The following is a 17,014-nucleotide window of genomic DNA, read 5'->3' on the forward strand; positions in this document are numbered from 1 at the left end:
GCCACCAGCTGGTGTCGGGTCTCCTGTTGCTGGAATTCTGGGGAGTGGGATCTTGAGAGGGAGCATGTCATTGATAGACACCAGAGGAGGATGTTGTTGTTCTAGTTGGATGTATTGAGTGACTTCCACAGACAGTGCTGCAAGACCTATTAAGAGGAGGGTCTATCACCCCAGTGGTCACATTTATTTGTGGAACTACCAGATGCCAATGTTAAGGTAGTAAATCAGGGTTGCCACAAGTTTCCCCAAGTGAAATTCCCTGATTTCCACACAAGTTTTAGCATTTTTCCCAGACAAATTTTGAGATTGGTTAATAAAAGAGTTTATGGGACCAAACGGCAAGATCCTCAGTCCTGCAATTCCAAAGTTACTCACAGAAGAAAGAAGGTCTGCTAAATGTGGATGGATCCAGTAATGGGAGTCAAACTATATAAAACAAGGACGTTAAAAAACACACAGTAAAAGGCATAAAAGATTAGATCAAATTTAAATACTGGAAAAAATGATCTTTCCACTGCTCTGCTGTGAACACACTACATTATTCCGGCAATAAATGGTGTTCTAAGCCAGTAGGAGACCTGAAAGCGTATCTTGCTTTGCCTGTCGTGTTAGAACCATCAGTGTAGAAGAAGACAGCACTCTGAAATTCTACAAGGATGGAATGTACAAGACATCAGAAGACCATAGGGGTGACAGAGACCTTAGGACCCTGGAGTAGGTCGGTCCTAATCCATTGTCTAGACATCACCCAAGAGGGAGTGTGAGAAGAAATACATGGGGCACATTTCACTGAATACAGATGGAGATTCTGACAGGGGGAAGTGAGACACATTCCAACTGACAATCTTACCCATGGGCAGTGATCAGGAGGGAGACGACCCTCGCTTGCAAAGAGGACAGAGAACACAGGATGGTCAGGGAATCTGTGAATAGCGATTACATAAGAAACCAGGAGTTGGTTTCTTCATATTTGTAGAGGGGGAATCCCCACTTCTATGAGGAAATTGTCAATGGGACTAGAGCGAAAGGAACAAATAGGTAGACACACTCAACAATGGTCACCAGGATCAGGTATTTTCAAGTGGAAGGAGCCACTGAGCCATAAACCTGACAACCATAATCTAGTCTGGGCAAGACAAGAGCACAGTAAAGATGGAGAAGAGTGGCATGGTCTACACCCCAAGATGCATGAGCCAGGAGACGAATAGCATTAAGCTTCAGGCAGCGAATATGGGGCAGCCACATAAACTTTTTTTAAAAAAAAAAAGCCCAAGAAATGGACTGTGCCGCATCATCTAGAACTGGTCACCCAAATAAAATTCTGGATCAGGGTGTATTATGAATTGACAATAAAAATGCATAACCCGCATTTTGGAGAGAGAAAATTGAAAATTAGAAGTCAAGGGAGACGGCCCAAGGCAGGGGTCCATCAGATGGTGTCTTGGAGCCAGCACTCAGCAGATGTTACTAAGTGCAGCAGACGTTACTAAGTGACAGCTGCATCAGATGCAAAAATTGTCAACATGCAATGCTAAGATACATGAAGAACAACAGATGTTACAAGTCCATTGATGATTACGAGGAAGAGAGTATTGACACTTCATGCAGAACCCTCTGGGATACCATTCTCCTGAATCCGAGGGGTGCTGAGCGAAGTGCCAACTGGAACCTGGAAGAGCCAGTGGAATAAAAACCCGCGAATAAAAATCAGAAGGGGGCTGCAAAAGCCCCAGTCACAGAGGGTACACAAAATGCGATGACACCAAGCTGTGTCGTATGCCTTATGTAAGTCAAAGAAGAACCATGACAAGGTGCTGACCGTTAGTAAAAGCCTGTCCAATTGTAGTTTCCAATCTGAGTAAATGGTCAGCTAGAGATTGTCCTTCCCAGAAGCCTCATCAATATGGGACAAAAGGCCTTGAGATTTAAGTACATTTCATAAATGGAAGATAACCATCCTCTCAATAAGTTTACAAAATATTTTCATCAGGCTAATCGGGCAACAGCTGTCGAGAGACGTTGAGTTCTTCCCAGGCTTATCTCGCCACTGTGTGGGGAAGGTACCCATGAGCCACACGTGACTGAAGACCTTGAGAAGATATTGCCTCTGTGTAATGACCAAGTGTTCAATCATCTGGTTGTGAATGGAATCTGGGCCTGGAGCTGTGTCATGTGAAGAATTCCCATTCAGTGAAGGGTTCATTATAGGCTGCAGCTTGGTGAGGGTTGAAAGAGAAGGGGGGGGGGGGGGGTCTGTTCAACTCTGTGTTTCTGCCACAGAAAGGTGGCAGAATAGGAAGAGGACATCGATGCTGTCGCAAAGTGTGTTGTGGGGTGTTCTGCAAACACCAAAGGACCAGTAGACAGAGTGCCTTGGGCGATAAGCCCTGGACAGTTGACTGTCACTGGCAGCCCAGAAGGTTACAGAGCTTGGACCAAACCTGCAATGGTGAGCCATATGTCCCCAGGGAGGAAACATAGTACTCCCAGCATTCCTTTTTACTCCACTTAATAAGGTAATAAGCTTTAGCATGAAGACACTTAAAAGTGAGAAGGTTGGTCTGTGAAGGGCATCGTTTAAATTACTGCAGCGCCTGCAAGCAGTCCTGGACAGCGACTTCTATGTCCCTGGTCCAGCACGGTACCGGTCAACAATGAGGGGGACCTTTGGGTAGAGGGACAAGCAGTACCAGCAGCATGAAGAACTGACCATGCAGAATGCCCAATGTGGCGGCGGTAGGTGGATGACAGAATCACCAGAAAGTGGTCACTGTCACAAAAATCATCATGGGGTGACCAATGTAGGCAAGCCACGAGAGCAGGGGAGAAGATTGTGAGATCAATAGCAGTACAGGTGCAATGAGCTGCACTGAAGTGGGTAGGGGCAACGTCATTGAGGAGAGACAAATCAAAGCCTGCAGTAAATTGGTCAAGTAGAAGATCCCTACCCAACGAAATGGCACACCCCCACTGCGGGTGGTGTACACTGAAGTCCCCAAGGAGGAGATACACGGGTAGGAGTTGCTATATTAAAGTAGACAGTTCAACATAAAGAAGTGGCTGACCTGAAGGGAGGTAGACACTGCAAACAGTGAGTCATCTGCACTCTAAGCGCTATCGCTTCCAGGTTGGAAGGAAGGGGGATCCAGTCACTAATGACTGCTGCGAACCAAAGTACAGACCCCTCCAGATGCTACCCTGGGGCCAGCACAGTTCTAACAAAACGCCCAATAACATCAAACATTAGAGAGTGATCATCACGAAAGTGGGTTTCTTGAAGAGCAAGACAGAACGAAGAGTAGGAGGAAACAAGGTGGTGTATTTTGGGAGGTGGTGATAATATCCGTTGCAATCCCACTAGATTATCATGTGGTGAGAGTCCAAGTGATACATAAAGAAGCCAAGGGAATGTCATGTCACTTGCTGGCGGACATCACTATCGAGGCTGGAGTGACATCCATAAAAACTGGGTCTGATTTGGGATGACGTGGAGGGGGCGAAGCCCTCCAGGAAGCCTCATCCTTTGAGTTACACTTCTTCTTCTTCTTCTTCTTCTTCTTTTCCCTAGGAGGGAGGGAGAAGGCATTATCAGTAAGGAAATAGGTGACAATGATGTCAGGATGAGACAGAGAGAGATATAGAGTGTGGCTTTGGGACCCTCACAATGTGGGTCTCTCCTCCATACCGAGGGTGTAAGCTTTTTGTCCTGAGAATGCCGGGAATGAGCGTTTCCAGATGGAGCCCCATCCCTAGCAGGAGCCCGAGAAGAGAACTTTTCCCATCGTGAGGAAGAGGTACAGGAGGAGGAGGAGGAGGAGGAGGAGGATGATGATGAGTGGTTCCTGGAGGGGAAGGGACGGGGGCTCCCGAGGGTGAGGAATGGGAAGGGGGGCAGGTTGGGGATAAGGGGGTGAGGTGAGGAGAGGAAGGCATAACTGAGGCAAAGGTAGAGGAGAGATTTACACAGTTAAGTCTGTCAAATTTCTTCCGGGCATCAATGTAGTTGAGATCGTCAAGGGTCTTTCTTTCCTGAATTCTTCTTTCCTTCATCTTCATTGGACACTCTTGTGAGTGGGGAGAACGGAGAGCAAAGCAGTTTACACAGTTAGGCGGTGGAGTGCAAGGGCTACCCATACATAGACATGAAGAGGGTGGCCACAGTCATCAGAGATGGGAGTGTCATCACATCGTGAGGGCATGTGGCCAAACTTGAGGCAATGGAAGCAATGTGTGGGAGGTGGCATATACGGTTTCACATTGCTTCTGTAAACCATTAACTTGACATTCTCAGGCAGGGCATGATCCCAAAATGCCATGATGATAGTGCCAGTGTCTTCACAATGGTCATTAGGGCCTTTCTGGACACACTGGATGAAATGAATGCCATGCCATTCCACATTAGCCAAAAGTTCATCATCAAACACACATCCTGTGTCATACCGAGTGACTGCGAGGAGCGACAGCCACGAGGTTGTCCCCTAAATGGTCGCAGGCACAGAGGGAGGCTGGCTGACTGGCAGAAGTTGTCTTTATAAGGAGAGAGCCAGACTTAATCTTGCTTAATTACTCTACTTCAACTAACTTGTTCTCAGTATGTTCCACACAGAAAAGGGGTTTGGTGGCGGCAAAAGTCTCCCTATCAGTCCTGGTACAGACTAGGAACAATGGAAAGGGGTTTGCCTCAAGCCGGCTCGTCTGGCCCTCCTCCCATGGTGTATCCAAGGAGGGTAAGGCTGGAAAGGCAGAAACAGGAACTGAGACAGAACTACGTTAAGGAAGAGATGCGGCCACAGTAGAGCAATCAGAGAGTTTAACACATTTCATGTGCCAAACATCAAACATCAGCCTTGGTACCACCCACCACGAACAGGGGCTCACCTCGTGGGCACCACCCAGCCACAGGCATGGCCACCTGGCAGGACAGTCATTGCCGGGAGTTCTGATGCCCCGAAAAGACGGGCAACCACTACTAGGCTTGCACAAGGTATTTACAGCACAGGGTGTGATCACTGTGGTATCAGAGACCTCAGCCAGATAATGGGCTGGCTACCAAGCTGGTGACATAGCAAAGAAGCAAAAGGGCTTTAGTGTGGAAGGGGGGAAAAGGGAAAGGGAAGGGGCAGGGCGGAGGTGAGGGCAAGGGAGAGGAGGAGGAGGAGGAGGAGGAGGAGGAGGAGGAGGAATCCACGCCAAAGACACTAGGAAGGGAGTTCTTCACCATCTGACTCATTCTACAGATTTCAAATTTGGAGATGGGGGTCAAACCCCTGAGGCAGGCCAAAAAAGAAAACCCAAAAGAGGTGGAAAAACAACCAACCAAAACTGCAAGATGAAGCAAAGTCATGAGGATAGCCAGGTCGACATAAAGGACACCACCAAGACAAGGAAAGGAAGGGGCAAAGGGAAAGGAAGAAGGACAGGGAAGGAGAAGGAAGGGTACGGGAGAGCAACCCGGAAACGAATAAAGGCTGTAATGCTCAAGGATCTGTACCCACAAAAGAGCTGTTGGCCTTCTGGGGAGACAAATTTTGAGATCTCAAGGGTAAGCAAACACATAAGTTGACAAAAAATGTAAGGACTTCTGTATTCCTAAATATGTGAGCAAGAATCTTAACTACTAACATCAACATGTTTTGCACTGAACTGTTTTCAGGTGGAGAAAGCAAGCCCAATGGTATGTATGTTTTATTAAGACCACTAATGTTATTTTATTTCAATAAAACGAACACATTTGGTGACAAAAATTCGTATTTCACTGTAGCCGCAAGACAGATTTAAAACATCTTCACTAATTTCAGAAAAAGCAGGCCTGTTGAAAGAAGTGTGTAAGGCAAAGAAGAGTTGTACAAACTAACACTGTAAGTGACTGCCTATAAAATGTTGGTTTTACTATGTTTGTTACTGTCAGTTATTGCCCACTGTGTTATGTCTTTTTTCCAGGTATTGTGTGGTTTTTATTTCACGAAATACTTGAGTACATGGCGTACAAACTGCCAGTGACTGCCACAATTTTCTTCCTCTTACCATCAATACTTCATATATTAGAAACTACTTTAGAAGTGCCAAAATGTACTAGAGTACATAAAATGTCTACAAAATTCCGCACTGTACAATGTTCTTGCACTGAGACAGTCGCAGTTCCTGAAATCCACTGCTCGTAGCCTCTGGCCTGCCGAGGAGTACTGCAGTCATGAGTACACGGATAAACCATGAAAATCTGCGACACTACGCCACACACATTATGCCACCCTGGCCTGCAGGCGAATCAGTGAGACTACACCTGATGGGCAGAGCCTGCACGTTGGTTGGAAATGATGAGCACCAGACTGGCAGGCCCAATCTGTTAGAGGTACCCTTAGAAATGGCCAGTGGTTTTGGACTGGCATGGAAGTCAACTGGTATGGCCAGCAGTTTACATGTCACAGACATCACACTGACAAAATGCGGCGATGAAACCGTGCAACAGATAACTTGCACAAATACTCTGAAAATCAATACTAATGAGGATAGGTAACAACTCACCATAAATATGATCACTGAGATGCAGACAGGCATGCAGAAAAAAAATCACACTCTCACAACTAAATTTTTGGCCACTGCCTCTGTCAGAAGCCAAAAGCATACAAACATTCACATTATCATTCAGGCACAACTCAAGCCTCCAGCTGCTGTGTCAACAGTCACGGAGAATCAAACCCAAACAAACCACTCCTTATGCCTACCTGCCTCTTGTCGGCACCTGCTAGGCTAGCAGCAAGATGTGGTGGCAGCACTGACTGCAAGATGAGGGGAGTGGTAGAAAGGGAAGAATCAGTAAGAATGAGGAGTAGGGAAGCGGCTCATGTACTCAGTTGCTCCCAGCCAGCGACGATGCGTAACATCTCAGTAAACAAACCATTTCATCTACTGAGATAAAAATGAGATTTTCTCCAGTGTTTTTCTTTTTTTCCCCGAAAATTTGCCTGATATTTCCTGATTTCCCTAACACATCAGAAATTCCCTGATTTCCAGAGCTTGTAGCAATCCTGTAAATACACCAGGCGCTGTTAATGAACTGGCCATAGTAGTGACAAAATTTGGTATCACAGAGAGCATACACACAACCATATTTTTTCCAAGCTTCAAAACTATGAGAGGTGCTCTGTGACCTCCAATTCCTGGATTTCATATTCCTTTAGTAGATTAGGACACTTAGGGGACTGGGGAGGGTGGTTGTTACAACATCTGACACAGACACGTGGTAGTACACATGATGAATTTTCACGAAGTAGCCTGCTACAGTCTCCATAACTAACGTTGAATGTGTACTGGAAAGGCATATACACAAAGTGCTGGCATACATCAGGGGTGGGAAATCCAGTTTCACATTGCAGCAGTAATGTGATTTTGATCTTCTCTAAAGCAGATACCCTAAGAGCAGAGAATCAATGCATAGGTGTCTAGTTTGCTATGTAGCAAGTCTCACCATACATGATGTAAAAAGTAGATATCTGCCTCTCTAAGTGTTCACAGTGAATCCCTTGCTGCCTGGTAGGTTTTTATGATTAAAATGCATGAAGTCAATCCGTCCTATCTCCAAGCTACAGTGAAGTTCTTCATCCACCTGCAGTGTTAAGTCTCAGTGCAAAATTAATCCCTGCACCATGTTGTGTTTCTTGTGGGGTCTGACAGTAACGAGTACATTACTTGTTGCCGGGGGAAGGGTACGATTTGCTGTCTTAATTAAGATGGAACGTGTGGCATAAAATTTCTGAATTGTTATGGTAAAAGCTGTGGGTATATTTTATATTGTTGGAGTATGCATTGAACACCATTTCAGATTGTCACCTGTTACCTCACACATCTCTTATTGATGAATTATTGTCCAGCTGCTTAGCTTCTGGCGGTCCGGATCCTTCATGTCACCATTGTGTTCGAACATCCAATGTGTCTGGACTTCATTCCGTCTTGCAGTGAATGCTAAATGAAAGATCAGAACTTCTACTTCAGACTACGAAATGATTTAGAATGAACTCTTGTTTCAACTCCTCCATATTTCAAAGTTTATTAATTCTCTGCTATAGCAGTTCACACAAACTGTATCAATGACAACAGATGCCCATTTTAAAGGTTCTTCACACAGACACCGGAATATTGAAAGATAATTCATCTTGACGATGACATTGTCTTTGCCAGTGGCTGCATATTCCCGGCAGCCCACGACACCTTCAACCGGAGGAATCACGGTGCAAATAGGCGTGCCCAACAGGCAGAAGCTGCAGGTTCACAGCCGACATATCTCAGCCTCCTGAAGCATCTGAACCAAAATAAAGCAGTACGGACAGTCTCTAATTCCACCTTACACTATTTCTACCTGTATCCTCTTTAATGGTAATTTTTTGCTGAGACGATTCTTCATAGTGGATTAGTATACTTGCTAAAACCTCCTGATACACTACTCCCATAATTCACTACAGCAAAAGAGTTCTTTAATTTTATTTTTTTTTTAAATATTCTCCACAAAGAAAATTGGTTCATTAGAGAGAAATAAATTTCCATCTGCTCGGATGAAAACTAGGAATGAACAGATTTGCCTGTATGTCGACTGGTTTTGTTTTCCTCACAGTTCCTTGGGTTTTAATGATCAGTGCTGAACTGCAGCCAGTCTCAAAAGACTACTAGGGGCTCAAGCCATAGCCATTTCACAATGCCAAAAATCTGCCATGATGTAGCACACTCCAGACCCTCAGATGAGAGAAGGCCCACGAGCTTGTTGGCCACTGCCAGCAGTCCTGGAGCTCCCAAATGAACAGGCACCTGATCCTCAGCATGCACACAGAACAGCTCGGGCATCAATAGTGCAATCCGTATGTGGTCCGGGGGCTATTACCATGTGGGTACTGGCGATGCCCCACACGGACTGGCTACCAAGCCGGGTACTGAATGATCCTCCCTGAATGATATTTAAAATATACTGAAAAGTGGAGGTCAACTTCAGATGTGGGGACCAAACACAAGATAACTGAACTATATGGTGTAAAATAAAGGAAACAAAATGGGGCAAGCCAGAATCAACAGTCTGTGACCCAGCTAGGTTGTAAGCAAGAAATCTGCTCTATAGAATAAGGACGAGGAAAGAGAGAGAGTGTCAAATATTAACACAGGAGCAGAACTGAACAGAAATGATGTGCTCGTACGCTATTACTGGCTGGGAGACTCATCTGGGGCAGCTGAACCGCCAAGTGAAAGTTCTCCTCTATGACACCACTTTGGTGATTTGTGCACTGATGAAAAGATTTGAAATGATTAGGACAACACAAACACCCAGTCCCGAGCTAAGAAAGTCTACCACCCATCGAGGAATCAAACATGGGACACTGTGATCTGAGAAAGTGAGGCTAACGACCAGACTATGAGTGCGAACAAAGCAAGTAGTATTGCAACGGCTTGGGGGCCTATGCTCGTCATGCATAAACTCACAAAAAAGTTGTCTTTTGTGGCAGACTTCTGAAGCAGGCAGATCTCTATATGATCTATTGAGTCAGAGTGTAATTTTTAGTCATCATATAACAGTTTAACCCCACAGGAATTTTCTACAATACAAACTATATTACAGGAATGTGTTTGTTTATCTGTATTTTCTTTTAGTCTATTATGTACATACCAGAACAGACCAAACGTTGCACATGATTTAGCATGAGTCAGAATGTAATATTTTAACATAATTTTAACATGTGTTGGTATAAGCAAGCATTAAAGTGTTTAACAAAAACAAAACATCTACATAAAATATTTGTATAACAAATGATAAAATGTCTGCTTGTATCTGTATATGTGCGGATGGATATGTGCGAGTGTATACCTGTCCTTTTTTCCCCCTAAGGTAAGTCTTTCCACTCCCGGGATTGGAATGACTCCTTACCCTCTCGCTTAAAACCCACATCCTTTCGTCTTTCCCTCTTTCCTGACGAAGCAACTGTGGGTTGCGAAAGCTTGAATTTTGTGTGTTTGTTTGTGTGTCTATCAACATAACAACACTTTCGTTTGGTAAGTTACATCACCTTTGTTTTTAGATATATTTTTCCCACGTGGAATGTTTCCCTCTATTATATTCAAATAATAATAAAACATCTATATACTAATTTTTGGACATCTGGCACACAAATATAAGTTCATCTGGAATCCAAAAATTCACATGCTACTGGTCTACCTTACTACACATCATTGCTACATCACAACATACAGAAGGCACATATTGCCGGTCTACTTTACTGCGTGCATTGCTACATTATAACTTTTGTAACTTATGAACATGGACTGCACTACTGTATAACATTACACAGCACTACACTACAGCAGTTGGTTTCTCATGTGTTTGGATATTTAGTCCTGGCACGCTGAGACACAATTCAGGATTCTCAGGGGTCGTACTACTGTGCCACCTGAGGTATAAGAGCTGGCTGTCGTGATATCAGGAAATACTTCCTATGCCTTCCCAAGGCTCATCTCCTCACTGCCCCCACAAGGTTGCTGTTGTTTGATGATCTGCCAAGGAGTGTCTTGTTGTCATGATGTATGGCCTCTTCTTGTTTGTCTCTTGCTCATGCATTTTTGCAGTTCACAACCTGATATTTTGGCTATCAGGAAGTTCAGCTTATGCCACAGTTCCTCATTATGCTACAGATGTATTACAAAAGAGATTCCTATGCTGGTCTGTAACATCTTGTGTAATGGCACACTTTCAGACAATGTGATCCAGTGAGCTGATCGCTCAAAAAAAAAAAAGTAAAGTTCAAATGGCTCTGAGCACTATGGGACTTAACATCTGAGGTCATCAGTCCCCTAGAACTTAGAACTACTTAAACCTAACTAACCTAAGGACATCACACACACATCCATGCCCGAGGCAGGATTCAAACCTGCAACCGTAGCGGTCGCACGGTTCCAGACTGAAGCGCCTAGAACCGCTCGGCCACTCTGGCCTGCTCCACAGCTGTCTGTCGTGCTTTCTCACATTTTCAGTAAGTAGCTGAGGTATAGACCATGTCGCAACAGGTAGTGTAGCACTTCCTTGGTTGGAAGGAATTATGACATTCTAGATCTTTCTTTTATGCTAGGAAAGAAATATTTCCCTATTTGATGTGGTGTTTGGGCTCGGTATCTCCCCCACTCATCACACCCGCCCTTTTTGTGCTAATACATCCAGAGGTAAGAAGGCCTATATCACCAGCAGAGCCTCAGCTGGTGTTGTTTTATACACGTCTGTCAGGCACAGTACACTTCTCTTTACTAGCTGTAGAGTTTGTGCTGTCCGTACCTTTCTGGTTCTATGAGCCCAAATACTAAACCTGTAACCCACCAGTGATTACAGTTGCACTGTGGTACATTCTTCTTCAACCTGGGGGCAACTGAAAGCTTCTTTGGACAATTGTTGCTACTTTGTTCAGGATTTTAATGCCTCTCTGGTGAATGATTTCTACATGTACATGATAGTTTCACTTTTTGTTGATATTTATACCAAGGTACCTATATTCTTCTTATGTTTTCACAGGTTGGTCATTTATTCTGATTGTAGGGTTTCGCAATCTTGAAAATGTCCTTTTAGTAACACACAGACTGTTTTGATATTGTTAACTTGTTTTCAATACACAAATTACTTAGTCTTTGGAGAACTTTCCTACTATTTTCCTCTAACTTAGCCATTGTGTTAGCAGATACTGTAATTAGCAGATCATCTGTGCAGACAATGCAGGCTCTAGTGTTTGTTATATTATGAAGCTGGTTCACTAATGGCTCTATGTCAACATCCCAGAACTTTGGTCTACAAGCAGAAACCTGCAAGCAGCCGTTGGTGATATTTTTCACAATTATCTTTTCGCAACATTCAAATTGCAACTGCCGGTCTGTTGTTACAGAGACAGTTACTTCAGTTTTTAAAACACAAAACGTGACTGGCCGAATGTGGCACAATACAGAGTTTGCTGCTCTCCAAAGAAACCAGTCTGCTGCAGTTAAGTCTGGGGAGTGAGGATCGATAGGATATTCGAGATGATGACGTTTCACACACACACACACACACACACACACAGACAGACACACACAAAAGAAAGAAACAACCTCTTCCAAAAGGCTCAGTGCTGGTAGTTGCGTAGTAGAGCATTTGCTTCAGTCTTTTGAACCATAAATTATCAAACACCTCAGCAACATCCATTCTTATCTGTATAACATACTTGTTATATTAAGTGATAACACAATATGCGTCGTGTGAGTTATTGCACCCCTGGTGAATTTCTCTTTCCTGAAACCACACTGTCGGGGGTTCATGTCTATTACCTGTCTGTGACATCTCAGGCAATGAATTACAAGCTTTTCCTGTACTTTATCTACACATTAACTAAACAAATTGGCCTGTAAGATTTCAGTTCTCTGGAATGTATATATTTTGAACACTAAAGTTGCAGCCAAAACAAAAAAAGAGAAATTGTTAATTTCAGTAGCATTACCAAGCAAAAATATCTACGGCCAATTAATTGAACACAAAATATGTGGAAAATACTTAAGAACATAGTAAATCTTTCAAAAAATTAACTTGCAGTCATGAATTATCTTCGGTGAAGAAATGTAGTAGGATGGTAAATTAAAGTATCCCACAATACCAGTAGCACACATTGACTTCTAAATATTTTGATGAAGTAATACATCCAATGTAATATTCACAAAAAGATTCCAAAGTAATTTACAATGTCAAGATGTGAAACTTGTAAATCATAGTTAGTAATTAGAATAGGGCTGAAAAAATATATTTAGCAAATATAGAAAAATGAGCAAGGTAAAGGTAACAAATAAGAATGACACAAAAGACAATAAATTTGAAACGTTCTGAACTAATGGTTCTGCCAAGAAGAACTTCTACTACTCATCTACATCTACATCCATACCCGCAAGCCACCTGATGGTGTGTGGCGGAGGGTACCCTGAGTACCTCTATCGGTTCTCCCTTCTATTCCAGTCTCGTATTGTACGTGGAAAGAAGGATTGTCGGTATGCTTCTGTGTGGGCTCTAATATCTCTAATTTTATCCTCATGGTCTCTTCACGAGATATACGTAGGAGGGAGCAATATACTGCTTGACTCTTCAGTGAAGGTATGTTCTCGAAACTTTAACAAAAGCCCGTACCGAGGTACTGAGCGTCTGTCCTGCAGAGTCTTCCACTGGAGTTTATCTATCATCTCCGTAACGCTTTCACGATTACTAAATGATCCTGTAACGAAGCGCGCTGCTCTCCGTAGGATCTTCTCTATCTCTTCTATCAACCCTATCTGGTGCGGGTCCCACACTGCTGAGCAGTATTCAAGCAGTGGGCGAACAAGCGTACTGTAACCTACTTCCTTTGTTGTCGGATTGCATTTCCTTAGGATTCTTCCAATGAATCTCAGTCTGGCATCTGCTTTACTGACGATCAACTTTATATGATCATTCCATTTTAAATCACTTCTAATGCATACTCCCAGATAATTTATGGAATTAACTGCTTCCAGTCTCTGACCTGCTATTTTGTAGCTAAATGATAAGGGACTTATCTTTCTATGTATTCGCATCACATTACACTTGTCTACATTGAGATTCAATTGCCATTCCGTGCACCATGCGTCAATTCGCTGCAGATCCTCGTATGGTTAGGTGTAAGAATACTTAAAAAATGTGTTAAAAATAGGCTACATGTTTTTACTTTGAATACACTGTTGTTAGTACTTGAAACCATAAGTTATAAACCTCAAGATCTACGATCTCATATAATTTTGTACACATGTTAATAATGCTCAAATTGTTCAAAATGCCTTAAAATATTTACCTTTTCTCCCACTCTGAGAATAAGTGATTCAAGGCGGTCTTCAATTTCCTGGTTTTCAGAAACACGGCGCCTTTTTCTGTAAGCGCGATCTGGAAAATTTACAAATTAAAGCCTTAGCAAGAATTATACAGCTGACAAGAAGAAGAAGAAGAAGAAGAAGGAATGGTATGATAATGCTTCTGGGTCAAAATAAGAAAAAAAGAAAGAAAGAATTCTTTTTTCTTGGTTTTCTGCAGTCCTTCAAAGTTCTCATATAAGTTAGCAATGCATTTTATGTTATACATTCATACGCATTGCGAGGCGGCAGCCTATTTCAGGCTTTTCTCCTCACATTTTATCATATTTGCATACTGAATTTGCGTAAGAGACTATCCCGCTTTCCGATTCAGTTTCATCTGTCGACTTTCCACCTGCATTATGCGTTGTCTACATGAGTGGCTAGGGAGTAGCGTGTAGCAATGTAAGTAACCCACCCCTCTAACAAATCATTCTTGTAGTAGTTTTTTCCATTAATACGTCTGCTTTTGGCCAGGGGAATTCCTTTTTACTGAGGCATAAACAACTTTTGCACATCCTTGAAGGGCTGCTGTGCACTTTGGGTGCAGGGTCTCACAGTACTGGGCCACAGGGACAGTTGAACAAGCCTTTGCAGGGATTATCCTCCTGGCTAAGTTCCTGCGAACAATGAGTGGAACAGGAAACCACTGGTTGAAGAGGTGAGAATTCTGCCTTGTTAGTAAACTTCAAGTAGAGTTCTCAGCTGTCCACTTGCCATTATGCTGCTGTGCGTGGTCTCCTGACACATTTCCTCATGCAACACCTATAGCCACTCGTGTCTGCAAATTTTCAAACTATACCCTCCCTGTGGGAACAGTGTGCAAAGCCCAACAAAATTCCCAGAATTTCTGGAAAAGAAGTCTGGACATGGGCACAGGCAACATTCATCTCCCATTCCCAAATAAATGTCTCTCATAGGTGGATACATTTTAACTTCATGGTTGGAGCTAGGCAACGGACTTCCAGATCCCTGATTGGAAGGGCTTTTAAGTCATTAATGGGATTGGAAAGATTGTGCAACGTTCCTTTCTGAAGTCTGAAGGAAAGCTACCACATATTGAGAGGCATTTGGAGTTGTATTCAGATTTGTATGGGTATTACCTTGACTTTGGTCCTCTGCAATGTCTTCAAAGTTTCTTTTTGCACTTATGCACATATGTGGTTGGTAATCAGGAGATGACGATAAAGATGACATCTGCAATTCGCAGTCTCATCACATCAGCTCAGCCCAGCAACAGTGGCTGCAGGTGCATACATCCTGACTTCCTGCTAACCACCTCAATGGCAGTCAAGGTAAGATTGTATTTGCAACACACACTCCCGACTTTAGAAATCATGAGTTATTAATGGAGAGTTCATTTCTAGTTTCTGTTTTTAGTCTTCCTAACATGATCCTCGCGATTCAAGCACTGGTATGCAGGTTTTTCTGCAAACTAATTCTTACTTCAAAGGTGCTTTTTCTCCTAACCACTCATGTTTCATTTTGTTATTGAGTTAATGTAATGGGGTTCACCTGCTCAGCGATGTTTCTTTCTTATTCTTCCTCAAATGATCTATTCAAATTCATACTTTTTTGTATAATTATAAAGTCTGCAATCACAGCTGAAAGCATAATTTGTGTCCTTTATGTGGCTGGGAACCGTCTCAACTATAATTGTCCAGCATCATGCTAATTGCAACCCTAACATCCATTCATCTTCTTATAATTGTTTTAATTTAATTATGTAAATTCATTCTCAAATTGTTTTATGATGTTGACATTTATGTGTACTGAATAATTTTTACACACTGTCTAAATAGAAATTATTTTGACAGATCTAACTCTATTATTCAGCAACCAATAAAGTAAATTATTCAATTGGAGCACCCAGGTCCTCAAACTATGAGCAACAGGCAAGGTCCCTGACAAGTTTTCCGATGTGTGCTTTTTTCAAGTAGTCTATTGGCTTCATGGGGGCTTATATGATCTGAGGTGATAGTTTCAGCATCATCAGTCTAGTCTGCACGTGTACGCGCGCGCGCACGCATGCACGCACACACACACACACACACACACACACACACACACACACACACACACACACACACACACACACAGAGTGCACCTGGTGAGGAAGAGGTCATGCTCACAGCACACCCAGCTTCTGACAATATGAGTTAAGAGCAACTAACTGTGTAACTTGCATAGAATTCTTGCATAGGTTGTGCTTTTTAAAATTTATTTTTGAATTGTGGACTTCAATAAAAAAATTGAATACAACCCCTTATTGGTATCGATGAACATGGAAGCCAGATATCATACAAATCTACATCTACATATGCATTTTATAAACCACTGTACAGTGCATAGTGGATGTATAATTACTAGATATTACCTTTCTTGTAACCTTCGCAAATGGAGTGAGGGAAACATATTCACTTGTATGTCTTTGTAGTCAAATGCTTTTTGGAAATCAAGAAACACTGCATCTACAAGGTTGCCTTGATCCAAAGACTTCAGTAAGTCATGTGGGAAAAGTGCGAGTTGGGCTTCACATGATTGATGTTTTCAAAATCCATGCTGTTTGGCACTGAGGAGGTCATTCTGCTCAAGATACCTCAGGAATATGGTCTAAGATTCTACAACTAATTGACGTCAAGCATATTAGATGGCAGAAGAGAGTGAGCTGTGCTGTTTACCAGAAACTTGATACGATTTTTTGTTCATGAGATCTACGATAGATTATAGTTAGCAACTCAGCTGCAAATTCAGTAAAGAATCTGACAGGGATTCCATCGAGGCCTGCAGCTTTGTGCAGTTTTAATGATTTCAGCTGTTTATCAACACAAATAACACGAATACGTATTTCGTTCATCTTTCCAGTGGAATGAGGATTCAGTTGGGGCAATTCTCCTGGGTTTTCCTTTGTAAATGAACATTTGAAAATGGAGTTACGCATTTCATTTTTTCCTCTGCTATCATCAATTTCAGTTCCAGTCTCATTCGCTATGGACTGACACTTACTTTGGTGACACTATCAGCCTTTACATATGACCAGTATTTCTTTGGATTTTGTGAAATGTCATTTGACAATATTCCGCTGAAGTAGTCACTGAAGGCATTATGCATTACTCTCTTGACAGCC

The 17,014-nt window shown here is 42.7% G+C and overlaps 1 protein-coding gene across 1 annotated transcript in view; it reads right to left on the reverse strand.

Annotated features, from left to right (window-relative positions):
* The window catches only part of LOC126281956 (nuclear cap-binding protein subunit 1), a 186,743-nt gene that overhangs the window by 165,175 nt on the left and 4,554 nt on the right, over nucleotides 1-17,014 (reverse strand). Inside the window, exon 2 of the mRNA XM_049981328.1 lies at nucleotides 13,833-13,921. Coding sequence (XP_049837285.1) covers nucleotides 13,833-13,921 — 89 coding nt within the window. The remainder of the gene's footprint in view (nucleotides 1-13,832; nucleotides 13,922-17,014) is intronic.

Source organism: Schistocerca gregaria, chromosome 7 (assembly GCF_023897955.1).
Source record: "Schistocerca gregaria isolate iqSchGreg1 chromosome 7, iqSchGreg1.2, whole genome shotgun sequence".
Taxonomy (NCBI): Eukaryota; Metazoa; Arthropoda; class Insecta; order Orthoptera; family Acrididae; genus Schistocerca; species Schistocerca gregaria.